This window comes from Sinocyclocheilus grahami, unplaced genomic scaffold (assembly GCF_001515645.1).
Source record: "Sinocyclocheilus grahami isolate Dianchi unplaced genomic scaffold, SAMN03320097.WGS_v1.1 scaffold695.1, whole genome shotgun sequence".
In the NCBI taxonomy this organism is placed as follows: domain Eukaryota; kingdom Metazoa; phylum Chordata; class Actinopteri; order Cypriniformes; family Cyprinidae; genus Sinocyclocheilus; species Sinocyclocheilus grahami.
In genome coordinates, this window is record NW_015505874.1 from 308,955 (window position 1) to 322,394 (window position 13,440).

General features: G+C 35.0%; 1 protein-coding gene across 1 annotated transcript in view; it reads right to left on the reverse strand.

Moving 5' to 3' along the window:
• LOC107559667 (enhancer of filamentation 1-like) overlaps positions 1-13,440 on the reverse strand; it is a 31,744-nt gene that overhangs the window by 14,962 nt on the left and 3,342 nt on the right. Inside the window, exon 2 of the mRNA XM_016243566.1 lies at positions 5,184-5,573. Within this exon, the coding sequence (XP_016099052.1) occupies positions 5,184-5,573 (390 nt within the window). The remainder of the gene's footprint in view (positions 1-5,183; positions 5,574-13,440) is intronic.

Sequence of the window (13,440 nt, forward strand, 5' to 3'; positions counted from 1 at the left end):
ATCGATAATTTTGACCCATGCAATGTTTTTTTGGCTATTGCTAAAAATATATCCAAGTGACTTAAGACTGGTTTTGTGGTCCAGGGTCACATATAATATAACAACAATTAAATAAAAAATTCAATGCATATTTATATATTACATTTGTTAATTTTAATTCATTTTTTAAATAAATACAATTTTACTGTATTTATATGTATGTGTATATATACAATTTAAAATTCCATTATTATTAAATAAAAAATTATATATATATATATATATATATATATATATATATACACATATATAGTTTTGTGAAACTATACATAAAAATATCTGCATGAAACAGCGGACGAGCTGAATGAGATGCAGATTCACTCTCTGCCAGCAGGTGGTGCTTAAAGCGTTTCCTTGGTTTCCGCTGTAAACAAAGCAGCGCTGCACTTATGAACTTTAAAGGTGGGGTAAGCGATTTTTCAAAAACGCTTTACAAAACTGATTCGAGCCGAATAGCAAAACAAACTTGTAGCCAATCAGCAATAAGGGGCGTGTCTACTCATGATGTGGAGGAGAGAGGGTTCAGTCCGAGCCGAGCGACAGAAAGATAGAGATGGCGGATAAAAAACAAAAGAGGAAAATGTCTGTGTAACAAAAGAAGGCTTAAAGCAATAAGGCAAGAAGTAGGACCCATGTAAATATCGGATCAGCTTTCCAGCGCTGGAGAGAACTCAAGGAGCGGAAGGCCTGCGATCGGACGCCGAGGTTGCTTTGTTTCTTCTCGATAGGTGAGTAACACTGTGTCTCGCCACAACAGCTAAAGTCTGTCTAGTACACTGGACGCGACAAAGCGACTGTTGAAAATCATTTGAAATGTGTGTCAATACGTCATGAATAGAACGCAGCAGCAGTTTTCTGTCTGGGATTTGTCGTGTTGTGCCGCATCCAGTGTAGACCATAGATATGTATATATATACACTGATTATAATGAGTTCTATAGTATTTTGTCGCGCCGCACCATTCGCGTCCGGTGTAGACACGTGTAACATTGAATTTGCTTTGTTTCACAGAACTAATCGTTGCCTGGGTTGCGTACCTATGTTTTGGGGCGGAGCTGTCAAAATAGGGGCGAGACCCTTTTGGGGTAGGGCGTGTTTTTTTTGGTGATTTCAAATGTCCAGAGTTTCAAATCCAGAAATCGCTTACCCCACCTTTAATATGCATTATACAGAGGCAAGATGAAAAGAAAAAATACCATCTAAACTTTTCTAAAAACAGTAAGTTCCCCTCAGACATGCATTCATATAAACTCCTACCCCTAAATGAATCGTGATTTGTTTAGCATCTCAACCGATTTGAATCGTCACATATTTGAATCGATTTTCAACCGGCTCGCGGTTAATCGTTACATCCCTAGTTTTAATGTAATATATGTTTTAAATATATATTACATGACATGTATTACAGTCATCTTCTAAATAATTATAAATATTTACAGAAAATAAATGTAGATTTTGTATATTATAAAATTATTAATATATTAACACATTTTTTAAATGTATAATGCAAAGTAGAAATGAGGAAGTACCAAGTGTGAGTCACACAAATAATGCTCTACTACGTTGCGATCTTGTCCAGGGTGTGGTGGCATGTCATCTGCCTACACTTCCAACAAATCTTTACGATATCTCCTGGAGACTGAGGTATACAAACAAAAACATCTGGACTAGCCGTCTGAGATATAGACGGAAGGAGGAGAACACAACCTGGTTAGCGGAGATAACAGACAGCCTCTGCCCATAGAGTGGTCAGAAAATTATGATTTATGATGTGACTCATAAAGAAACGTTAATCTTAAAAACGCCCTAAAAAATTCCACTTGAGTCTGAAAACGTCGAAGCTTACAATTTTCACTAATATGGATGTGGAACTGTTTGTATATGAAGTCACAAAATATTCTTCACTTCACAAACACTATCGATCTGTAGTGTCAACCAGACGCGGGCAGCAATGGGACGAGAGATCTCATCTCTACTCATAAGGCCCAGCTCTGTGAAGGACATTGTGTGGTTGTGTAAATCTCAGAGACGGCCCTTGCTTGAGCCAGGCTCTGGCTGGCATGAATAGAGCAGCTGTGAGCAGCTTTGGATCACTGTACTCTTCAAGTCAAGCGGGGACAGAGCCGCCCTCCTCGAAAGAGCCAGACTTCAGCAACCAAACCTTACAGTGTGTCATTATTTGCCCAAATCCTGTTCTGTGCCAGCAACAAACACATCAACCACAAGCATAACCGTACTACAGCACAAATAGACACTTTCTGGATTCAAATGAAACATTTGAGAACTTGAAGTTCTAGAATTAGACCTAGTAAGATACACTGTGTTCATGTTGTTTCAGAACCACCATAATTACAAGATGACAACTTAGAGCTGTTCAGGTTCTCAGATAGTATTTGTCTGGCAAGTCTAAAAAAGCTCAAATGGATCCATGTGCAACTTTTTGTTGATGACAGAAAAAAAAATACATTGTAAATTAACCCTCCTCATTTTGACTCGGAAATGATTTGTATTTTTTTCTAAACCTGCTTACACCTAGGGTATAACAACTGCTCAAAACATTTTGGATAATTTTTGTACTTTTTTGGGATTTTGTTTTCCACCTTGTTACACATGTGTTCCCAGGTCAAATATGACCGGCCTGCAAAAAATAGCTTATACATTCCTTATGCTACATTATTATCAAATGGATTAGAACAAGATTCCGTCTTGTTTTATTTCAAGTAGCACAGGTTTGTATTTATTTTTGGAATGGATTGATCATAGGCCTTATTGATCTGAGCTAATGCACCTCAGTTTTGAAATGTATTTTGCCAAAACTGTCTACAAATAAGCTTTTTTTTTTTTTTTACTCAATAACTTAAGTGCATAAGCTCAGATCAATGAGGCCTACGATCAATCCATTCCAAAAAGAAATACAAACCTGTGCTAATTGAAATAAAGCAAGTTGACAAAAAGACTGAATCCAAGACCTTTTTGATATTTGAAGGCTGGTCATTTTTTATCAGGAGCACCAAATTAGGAAAATGATAACCCAGCACAAGGGCTAGTTTATCTCTACATGTGTTAGCTAAATATTTATTGACATTAAAATGGTAGGAGTTGGCCTAACTAGTGAAACCGCTGCCATTTTTAATATGGTCAATCACAAAAGTAAAGGTAAAAAATGTGGTTTTCAACAAAGATTAAGTGTTAAGTGTACAAGTGAAACTTGTAGACATAATGTGAATTAAACGTAATTCATCAGTTGTCACATGAATTGCTTTGTTTGTACTTGAACTTCTACTAGATTTTGAACTTCTTTGATTTGGCCGAACTGTGAAGGTCAGGATGTTCCTTGCTAGTAAGCATGCACATAGATGCAGCAATGAAGAACAATCAACATGGAAAATCTAAACTGCACCCTAATCTGATCAAAATCACGTCACCATTTACAGCAATAGCTCTAAAAAGGGGATCACTTTTATTTTCAGCACAGGAAGTGAGAGCAGGAAGGAAACTTTGTTTCAGTTGCACTTTCCACTATGCCACACCTTTTTAATGCACTTGATGTCAGAGAAACGTCGACTGAGCATTGCATTTACAGATGTGGGAACACCCTCTTACCTCACTCTTATAAGAGTTGGCCAACTGTTATGCCAACCTCAGGAAAACAACAAACAAGGTGTGCCATTACTCTGAACACCACCAAACAAACCAGCCAGACAAACCTCGCTGAAGACAAGACAGCCCTATATCCATGGAAGCCAAACTCATGATCATCCATCTCAAGATCATTTGAGGTGGGATAGACTGTAAGCTTAACCATCAACACTCCTGATCTCAGAGACTAGTAGCTCTCTAAACTCTTAATGTCAAAAACAGAGCCTCTACTTTAAAGCGACGATCCCAGACATGACCTCAGTGTTATGAGTTTGCCTGAGTGATGTTTTCATCTAGTGTTTATGAACACAAGATATGTCTACAGTGTCCGTATCTAAGTGGCAAATTGGAAAAACAGCTGAATCTGAATTATATTCATCTTTAATTATCATCCGCAATATGAAATGTTACATGTTTATCATACAGCAGTTCTTTCAAATTAAATATTTCACATTTCAATAAAAATAAATATTTTAAACAACGCTATTGTATGAAATAAATAAATAATAAAATATGACTTGTTTTTGGCCCAAATCCTGCAGTCTTATTCTGTGTCTTTAAAAAAAGGTTGAGAACTGCCAGATACGTGGTTCGTAGAAAGACAACTTTAAGTGTTGCATGAAAATAAGCTGATCGTTTTTAAGAATGACACAAAAATCCCTTTACTCCCACTGACATACACTTTCTCAGCAGCCTGATCTCTATTTATTTTTCCATCCCTGCTGTGGTTTTCCTATTCAGAGTGCACCGGTGCAGACCGATGCATCGACAGGACAGTATGAAGCCCTTAAACATAAAAGCCTGCATCGCTGCGGTGGAGGGCAGGGCAGGGTGTGCACACAACTTCGATGCAGAACGGTTTTGGCCGGACATGGAGACGCTTTTAATCTGGACTATAAAACTGGCTTATGGGTCAACCAGTCACCGTAAATAGCTAGTATTATTATTTCTTATATAATATATAAAATTATATTTAAAATTATAAAATGCATAATTATAAATGTTTATTATTCTTTCTAAAACCAGTAAGTGAAAAAGTACCTTAGTTTTTGCATGGTTTTTCATAATGGAAATAGCTTAATATCCTTTTAAAGAACCACATATATGAATATGATAATCATGAGTCACCATGGTCTATACATCCCAAGATATGCCTCAGCAAGTCAACGGAATGTCCAAAGAGTGTAAAGCTGTAATTTCCATACTAACATTTGTGTTATTTCGTCATTTTGATGACTTCAACTATTTTAAATTGTGGAAAATAGTCAAAATAAAGAATAAGTAGTTCCAACTTTTGACTAGTGCTGCATATAACAATGCCATGGTATTTCCAATACTTCACCACAGTACTTCTTTGTAAGAGTGAAAAAACGCAAGAGCAAAAGTATGTTGCACAATCAAACACTACAGTAGATGAACGTTTGACCTTGTCAACATATGTCACACGTTCACCACAAGTGTTATCATAAAGCAAGAAGTGAACATCTTTGCTGTAGTTCAGTTTACCTTGCTGGGAGTCCCATCCGCAGTCAGCGCGCTTCTTTGTGGAATCTGGTACACGTCTTTAGATGGAGGGATCTGGTAGATGCCCTGTCCCTGCGGGTTCTGGTGGGACGGCGGCACCTGGTACACACCCTGAGGTGTGAGTGGCCTCTGCTGGAGGGCATGACCCTGTGGGGGGGAGGGGGATGCACAGGGTCCTTCAAACATTGGTCCGATTAGCAGTTTGAGGCGGTTGCCGGGTGCGATGCCCTGGCGGCCGTGGAGTGAACAGAGCCACCATCCCTCCAGGCCGCCAGTGTTCTGCTCGATGACAGTCAAGATATCACCCTTCCGGAATGCCAGCTCTTCCGGAGATTCCGGGAGGTTGTCGTATAGCGCTTTAGCCATTAGATTCTGTAAAGAATGAAGGTACAATCATTTATAATGCTGTTTGCACTCATTAAGGCGTTTAACATTCCAGATTTTGCATAAGAAAATTCTCACCCTAACTGCTAGCCGGCTCAAGCATAATATGATTTGTTCAGTATTATCACAATCATTGAGGCATGATCTAGGCATATTATATGATTACATACAGTGATTTTTGGACTTATTCAGCGGGTTCTTGTGGGCTGCAATATAAAGCGGTTCCCTGTAATCACAATTAGATGTCTAAATAATATCCGTGTAACTCTATCTGTGTATTTTGGTGGCCTGCTGGGAGTTCCCTTCAAAAGAAGCTATTTCATCCACTGCGTCTCAATAATAATTTAAACTCAAACTGAACGTCTGGCCGAGTCGATCCACATCGGACTAGGAAAATAATCATAAAATCCACTCGACGGCTCCATAGCCAAAACATATTTCTCTGAGGGGCCATGCTGGAAAACCATTTTTCTGTCAATCATTTAAAAACCACTTTGAGGAAAAACAAAAAAAAGTGCTGGCAGAATTCAGGTCATACCGTGCCAGTCCACAGGATATTTCATATCACATTCTCTCATGTAAGATTGGAGTTTACATTTTTTATAAAACAATATTACACGTCTAGCGTGTTTGAAATATATTTTACACACACACACACACACACACACACACACACACACATATATATGTATATATATATATATATATATATATATATATAAAATATTTGTAATTTTAAATATATAACACTGTTTCTAAATATATAACAAACATATTTTATTATAAATAAATTAATGAATTAATTAAAATATAAAAAAAATTTTAAATGCAGAAAACGCATGCAATTTAGAGAAATATTTCTTTTAAATTACACCCTGTTTTTTTTCATAATGGTAATAGCTTAACCCTGTAAAGCCTATTGTATCATATTTAATACATTAATTTCTATAAAACACAACTTTTTAAAATATTTTGTCTAAAGTTTCAATAAACAGTTCCATTTCAAAAAATTTGATTTTTTTTTATTTCATATGTCAGGCTTTATAATAATAATAAGGTAATCATACAGCACCACTGTAAATATTCAGGACATTTATTGATTACAACTAGATTCTTAAGCTTCAGTTCCACTTACATTGAAATTCTAACAAGATGCCTTTATTTGGAACGTAAAAACTGAACTCAGTTCTAATTTGGTAATTTGGGATGTAATTTAGTGGTTGGCAGATATGGCTTTATCTTGGCCAACATATCAGCCTATCACTAACACTCCCATGGGCCAAACACAAACATTATCTTCAATTCGAACAGTGTGTCTATCAGCTTTTCCTCGGGTTCTGTCTTAGCAGACTGTGTGCCTTCGTCTGCTTTCCCACAATGCTAAGTAAACCAGTTCCCACGTGAACCTTCCTGTTTGAACAGCATCATTATCTGTGATTGGGCGTCTGGTCGCATGGCTATTGTCTCACATTCATGGCCTCGGTCACCCGCATCAGGGCATGACAACAACCCCCGCCAAGAGAACCACGGCGTGCTAATACAGTGAGCTTAAGAACATGACCTTTAGGGTCACCATTGTCTAATAGGAGCGTTTTGTCTTCAACTCTTAGCATTCAGCCTGTTTAGGGCTTATTTGATAAAAAATTATACAAAAATAATTCACTGAATGGGAAACAAGGCAGAGAATCAAACAAGGCATGAGAAAATCTTAAGTCAAATCACTGTCTTAACCATTTAATTTTATTTCCAAGTTTAGTTGTAGTGTGTCCAAACTTTAAACTGATGTTTTATTAAATTTCATGAAATTGCGTAATAACACTTTGAAAAAGCCCTAATGCTTATTATGAGCAATGGTATTATCAATAGCCTTCGCAAACATCACTAACTAGTTTTTATTATACTAAATATATGTGATAGTCGTTTTTGGTCTTCTCACCTGCACACACACACACACACACACACACACACACACACACAATGTGATGTCTGTAAGCAGAACTGATCTGGAAATATTCCATTCAAAGCATTTACTGTGGTATCACAGCAATACATGTTTCCTCTTGTGCAAAGTTTCCGTGCAAAAAGAAGAAATTAACTTCACTACAATTACAGTGCAACACTTTTAGGAAGAAGTACTGCATTTCACAAACATTTGACGTGCATCATACAACAAACCCTGATCTGTAAGACCACCCTAAACTAGCCATCATCTACCTTAGACTTCTTATAAACACTGATGTTTTACATAGAAAGAACCAGATGTGTCCAGGTTTGCACAGCAAATGGTTCACGATGTCTAGAAGTTGCCAATTGGTGCAACACTTCAAATTTACAATGTTGATTACAAATAGGGTATTATAGTTAATAAGGGTTATTATAGTTAACGAAAACCAAAATAATAAAAAAGTTACTTAAATGTTAATTGAAACTAACATAAAAAGTAATATTTAAGGTACCATGATATTTGCTTCAAAATAAAAATAAAACTTAACATTTCTCATTTTCATTTAGTTTATTTGGTGCACTAAAATAACTAAAACTGAAATACAAATGTATAAAAACAACAGACATTTAAAAAACAAAAAAAGGAACAAAAAAACGAATAAAAATGACAAAAACACAACAAAATTATAAAACTGACTAAAATGAAAATTATTAATAAAAACTATAGCATTTCAATGATACTAAAACTGATTCAAGATAAAGAAATGATTTAAATTCACTTTTGAAACTGAAAAAAAAAAATCTAAAGACAATATATACATTAAAAGACTAATAAATATGGCAAAAACACAACAAAATTACTATGACTAAAGTTAATATGAAAATTTAAATTATGAATATAAAAACATTCAAATTATTAATAAAACTATAATAATATTTCAAAGATTCTAAAACTGATTCAGGATAAATAAATTATTTAAATGATCACAAATAATGCTTAATTTGGTATAATTAATGTTATATATTATAATGATGAGCAAGAATGACACATTGCAAAAAAAATGGTTACGTACGTTTTAAATTGGATGTGGTTTAGGTCGAATTTCTTTTGGCCTAATTTTAGCTTCTCGTATCCACACCTGGAGCAATGCCTTTACATCAGCTCTCCGCTCAGAGACTTTTGGGAAATTCATGACTCATCCAGTCCTAAATTATGTTTTTTTTTGTGGCGAGACAGTTTGTGTTTGTATAATAAACCCTATACGTTGAGGAATACATGCTAACCTGCACAGAACTTAAAACCATTACACAACAAAAATGACTATCGCACGGGAGAACCTCCCTACTTCTTAAGTACACTCTCATTGTGTGGTTTGTGGCTTTACTCCAGTAAAATCATCAAGGCTGATTATGTAAGTAAGTAAATGAGCACGTCAAAACACTAGTGAAAAATTCCCCTAACAACGCTGCCGAAGTCACCAAAACTAGGGATGCACGATATATCGGCCACCATATCGGTATCGGCCGATAAATGCTCATTTTTTCTGTTATCGGTATCGGCCTGATAAGAAAATTTGGCCGATATCTTAAAGCCGATAAATAATGCATTATTTCCTTCAGAGACACTTCAGATGCGCGCTGTTCGTTTGCAGCCTTTTGTGCAATTGTACATTGTAATATTGTGTTTATTTGATGTATATCTGATTTATCTCATATAGAATGCGTTTGGTTAAGTTAAAAGAGCGCTTCAGTTTACCGGTGATCATCTTTAGCTCAGCACACGCAGCTCAAACAGCAGTGCACAACATTAATAACTATGATTGGGAATGTCGTGTATATAAAATTCTAATGAGAACATTATTATAATAAAACATTGTGAATTCTTTGGGTTTAGTTTCCTCTAGTGAAATGGAGTGGTGTGAGAATTAAGGCCAGCTCACTTTAACTTTCCCCTGGAGGGAGGGCGGTGTGGATAGGACTGGTGAACCAGCACCTTTTACCCTCAATTCAACCATTATGACTCTAATACAGACCTGATTACTCAACTTGGCCATTGCACTGAATGAACGAGAGTTTGGCTATTTGACGTTCGAGGGACTGCCTAGGAATGATTATGTTTACTTTAGATAATTCTTGAGCTAGTTCGTCTGTCTTGACATCTTAATGCAATGCGTCATGTTTTGGCGGAAAAGATAGTTGCATGTGAGTTTACTTGCAATTAAACCGCCTTTGGCAAACAGACGATGACAATAATAGCAGCAAAACGTGATCGATAATTTCACGCTCCAAGCCAAAACACAATAGAGTGCTTGATCAATGCTCTATATGACATACAGTAAGTTACTCATGAACAACTAGAAGCTAGAGCATGCATCAAAGAGATTGTGGATCTTTACAGAAAATTTTACGTAACACACATTATGAATTAAAGTCATTTTTCATTTGTCAAATAGCATGTAGCTGATTTTACTGGAGCAAAATACATTGAATTCAGTCTCTGCAAATACTGACATAGTGAATCTCATGAAAACAGGAATCATATTTCATCCAAAAATCTATAATAAATAAAAAAATTATTAATATTGTGCTTAATGAATATTCAAACCTATTTTGAATATTCATTAAGCACAATATTAATACATTTTTTATTTATTATTGATTTTTGGATAATAATAATAATAAATAAAAAATGTATTACTATTGTGCTTAATGAATATTCAAACCTATTTTGGACCATTATGATTTTTTTGTGAAATTATATAATATAGCCTAATTTAAGAACATTTCACCTCCAAATTTTCATCACCATAATGCAGTTTTTTCTCTCCATATTATTATGAATGGTGATTTCATTACTATAATTTTGCCATGATGTATAAATATTGATTATTTTGAAATGTGTTTGTCATGAAAACAATGTCACAATACAAAACATCTGAATATAGGTCCTAAAAAGACTAAATTTTCATTAAGCAAAACAAAATTTCTAATTTATTTCTTTTGATTTTGTGGTGAATATGACCTGGACACATTATTGACTGGTTTTGCGAGATTCAACTGACAATAAACAAAAGATTTAACAATTCTGGCACAAAAATATACAGAAACTTCAGTTAGACTGTAATAAACTCAGCAAATAGCAGCTCATGACAATCCAATGATCTGAAGTGTAAAACAAATGCAACAAATTGATCTGTAGCTGCAGAATGATCACAAGCATGTGCATGAGAGAGTAAAATCTGCTTTAAATCTGGTGGTTTGAACGCTGACACTCTGGAAACTCCCACCGGGGGGGCTGATTTCATGGTGACGCATCTTTTGACTAAGTTACAGTGGTCGTGCCATGTTTCACTTTGCATTTGACCAATCAATAAAAGGCTGCAAGGGGACACAAAAGAAAGAGTTGTCTCATTTCAGTGATGGCGTGATGTTAGTATTAGTTATCCCTCCCTTTTCCTCAGCACTGTGAATCAGTGATCGCCCACACTAAAGCCGACAACATGACTTACGACACCAGCAAAAAAATTAAATAAAACCCCGCCCACCAACCACCTAACAAACACACCAAACAGAGCCCAGCCAACATGGCAACCTCAAAGACTCTATCATACAGCGCAGCCTTTTCCTTTAACACCTTTAAACCACACTAGCATTTCTGAACAGTTGCACAAATCTATGGTTCGTTTTGGCGTTCAAATGCTGTAGGCATGGAACAAATAAGACTTGTGGTGGCCAAAAACTGGCAACCTTTCAGCATAATTACTGAAAACAAGACCCAGATTGTTGTAGGTGGAGCGTAATGACATTTACACATCTAATCAGTGCAATAAAAGGCCAATTTTACATCTTAATTGCTTATTAAAGAAACCACAGGCAGTCTTATTTAGCTTTTTTTTCTGTCATTACAAGCCTTGTTTTAACTAGAAAGTTTTGTACATTCAGCCCGAAGCTTGTCTTCAGCTTGGCATCTCAAAATAAAATAAAAGATAAATAAATAAATACTGTAAAAATGTATACATTTTTAAAATATATATATAAAAAACTAATTTCAAAACATACAGCACATATATAAGAGAAATATAATGCTATAGCTGTTGACTTGACATCAGTATTTATTATAGTTAACAAAAAAAAAAAGGACAACTTGGATTTTTTTTAAATGTTACTTGAAGTAAAATAAATGTTATTTGAGGTCAAATAAAATATAAAAACATAAATTTTCATTTAGTTTAACTTAGTGTACTAAAATAATAACATAATAATGAAATAAAAATGATTAAAAACTATATAGACATTGGAGAAAAATTACAACACACAACAAAATTACTAAAACTAACTAAAATTAAAAAAAGGTAAATATAAATGAAAAAAAATTTTTTAAACTAATTTAACAAACTATTAATAAAAACTATAAAACTATTTAAAAATGGCAAAAACACACAACAAAATTAGTAAAACTTGAACTAAAATAAAAAATGTAAAAATAAAAACTAATTTAACAAACTGTTAATAAAACTTATCACAATGATACTACAATTTCACTGGTTGAAATGTTACTTAATCATTTGGTACCCGCTGGCACTAAAAATTGCATAATGCTGCATTTGTAAGCAGTGTTTGCTTAAAGTATATTTTACACGACTAGGCCTGCAAATACTGCAGGAGGCAGTGTAAATGGACAGAGAACTGCGTTCATTCATCCTGTGGGAGATAGTTTAAGACATAATCCCCCCAAACCAGCAAGAGACTTGGATGTGTGATAGATTCATGATGTCACAGCAGGCCCTTCAAGAGCCGGAAATGTCATCTCAATTTCACACTTCTCATGAAAGTCTGTAGTGGTCCAGCACAGATAAGCAGTGCATGAGCTTGCTGTAAATTACTTTCAAAGGATTTTAGGTCAATAGGGCAAGCGTGTTTCGCTCTAAGATGTCTAAAAGAAGCAGAAAAACATATGTCATCAGAAACCACTGTGTTACAAGATTAACACTAGAAAAACAGCACCTGAGTGACCCCACAAAGAGAAAGGTAGTTTATGATGTATCAATTTATAACTATATATAATATTAACAATATATAGAAAAATTGCCAAAAGTATATCAGAAAAAAATATATTGCCTATTTTTCCCAATATATATATATTTTTAATTTTGTAAAAAGAAAAAAATATATAATCAAAATGTTTAAAGTATATATTTTGACTAGGAAAAAAGGTTATGAAAATATTAAAAAAGGCCAAAAATAGAAAAATAATTCTTATTTTCTAAAAGAAAGAAAGTAAAATAAAGACATTTTGTGGTTTCTTATTTTCTTTTTATTTAAAGAAAATAAAAAATGAATGACAAATTCGTACAGAATTTTCCAATTATGTCAACAACAGAAGTTGAGAATGAGGTCAGTCTAAATAGTGATGACTATACAAGTAAAGAGAAGTCACAAAGTTCAAGGGAAACAGTCCCACACTATCATATCACCTTTATTTGCAGCTGTCAAAGTTCCACTTATCTGACAGTTTGCCATCCCACCATTGACTGTAGATAATCGCTCTAAATCACCACAAAAGGCAATCTATCCTCCTTCATATCAATCTCAAATAGTTTACTCTTCATTGGATGCAAACAGACCCTTGGCTTTCTTTTAGTTTGTCTGCTATTTGGCAAAATTATAATCTGAATTCTGAAGATTTGTGTTCATGCATTGATGCATGAATATAACCACAAAATCCAAGCTTGAAGAATAAAGTTTGAATCTCACATATCGGTCAAGCACTATTCTGAATATCAGGGGGATGTGTGCTCCTTAACATCTATGTGAGTTACGGTTCTGAAAAGTTCACAGTTCCTTATTTGATGCATCTTACCCTAACCCCCCCCCCCCCCCCCCGGGGGGCCCCCGCGCCGCTCCTCCACCT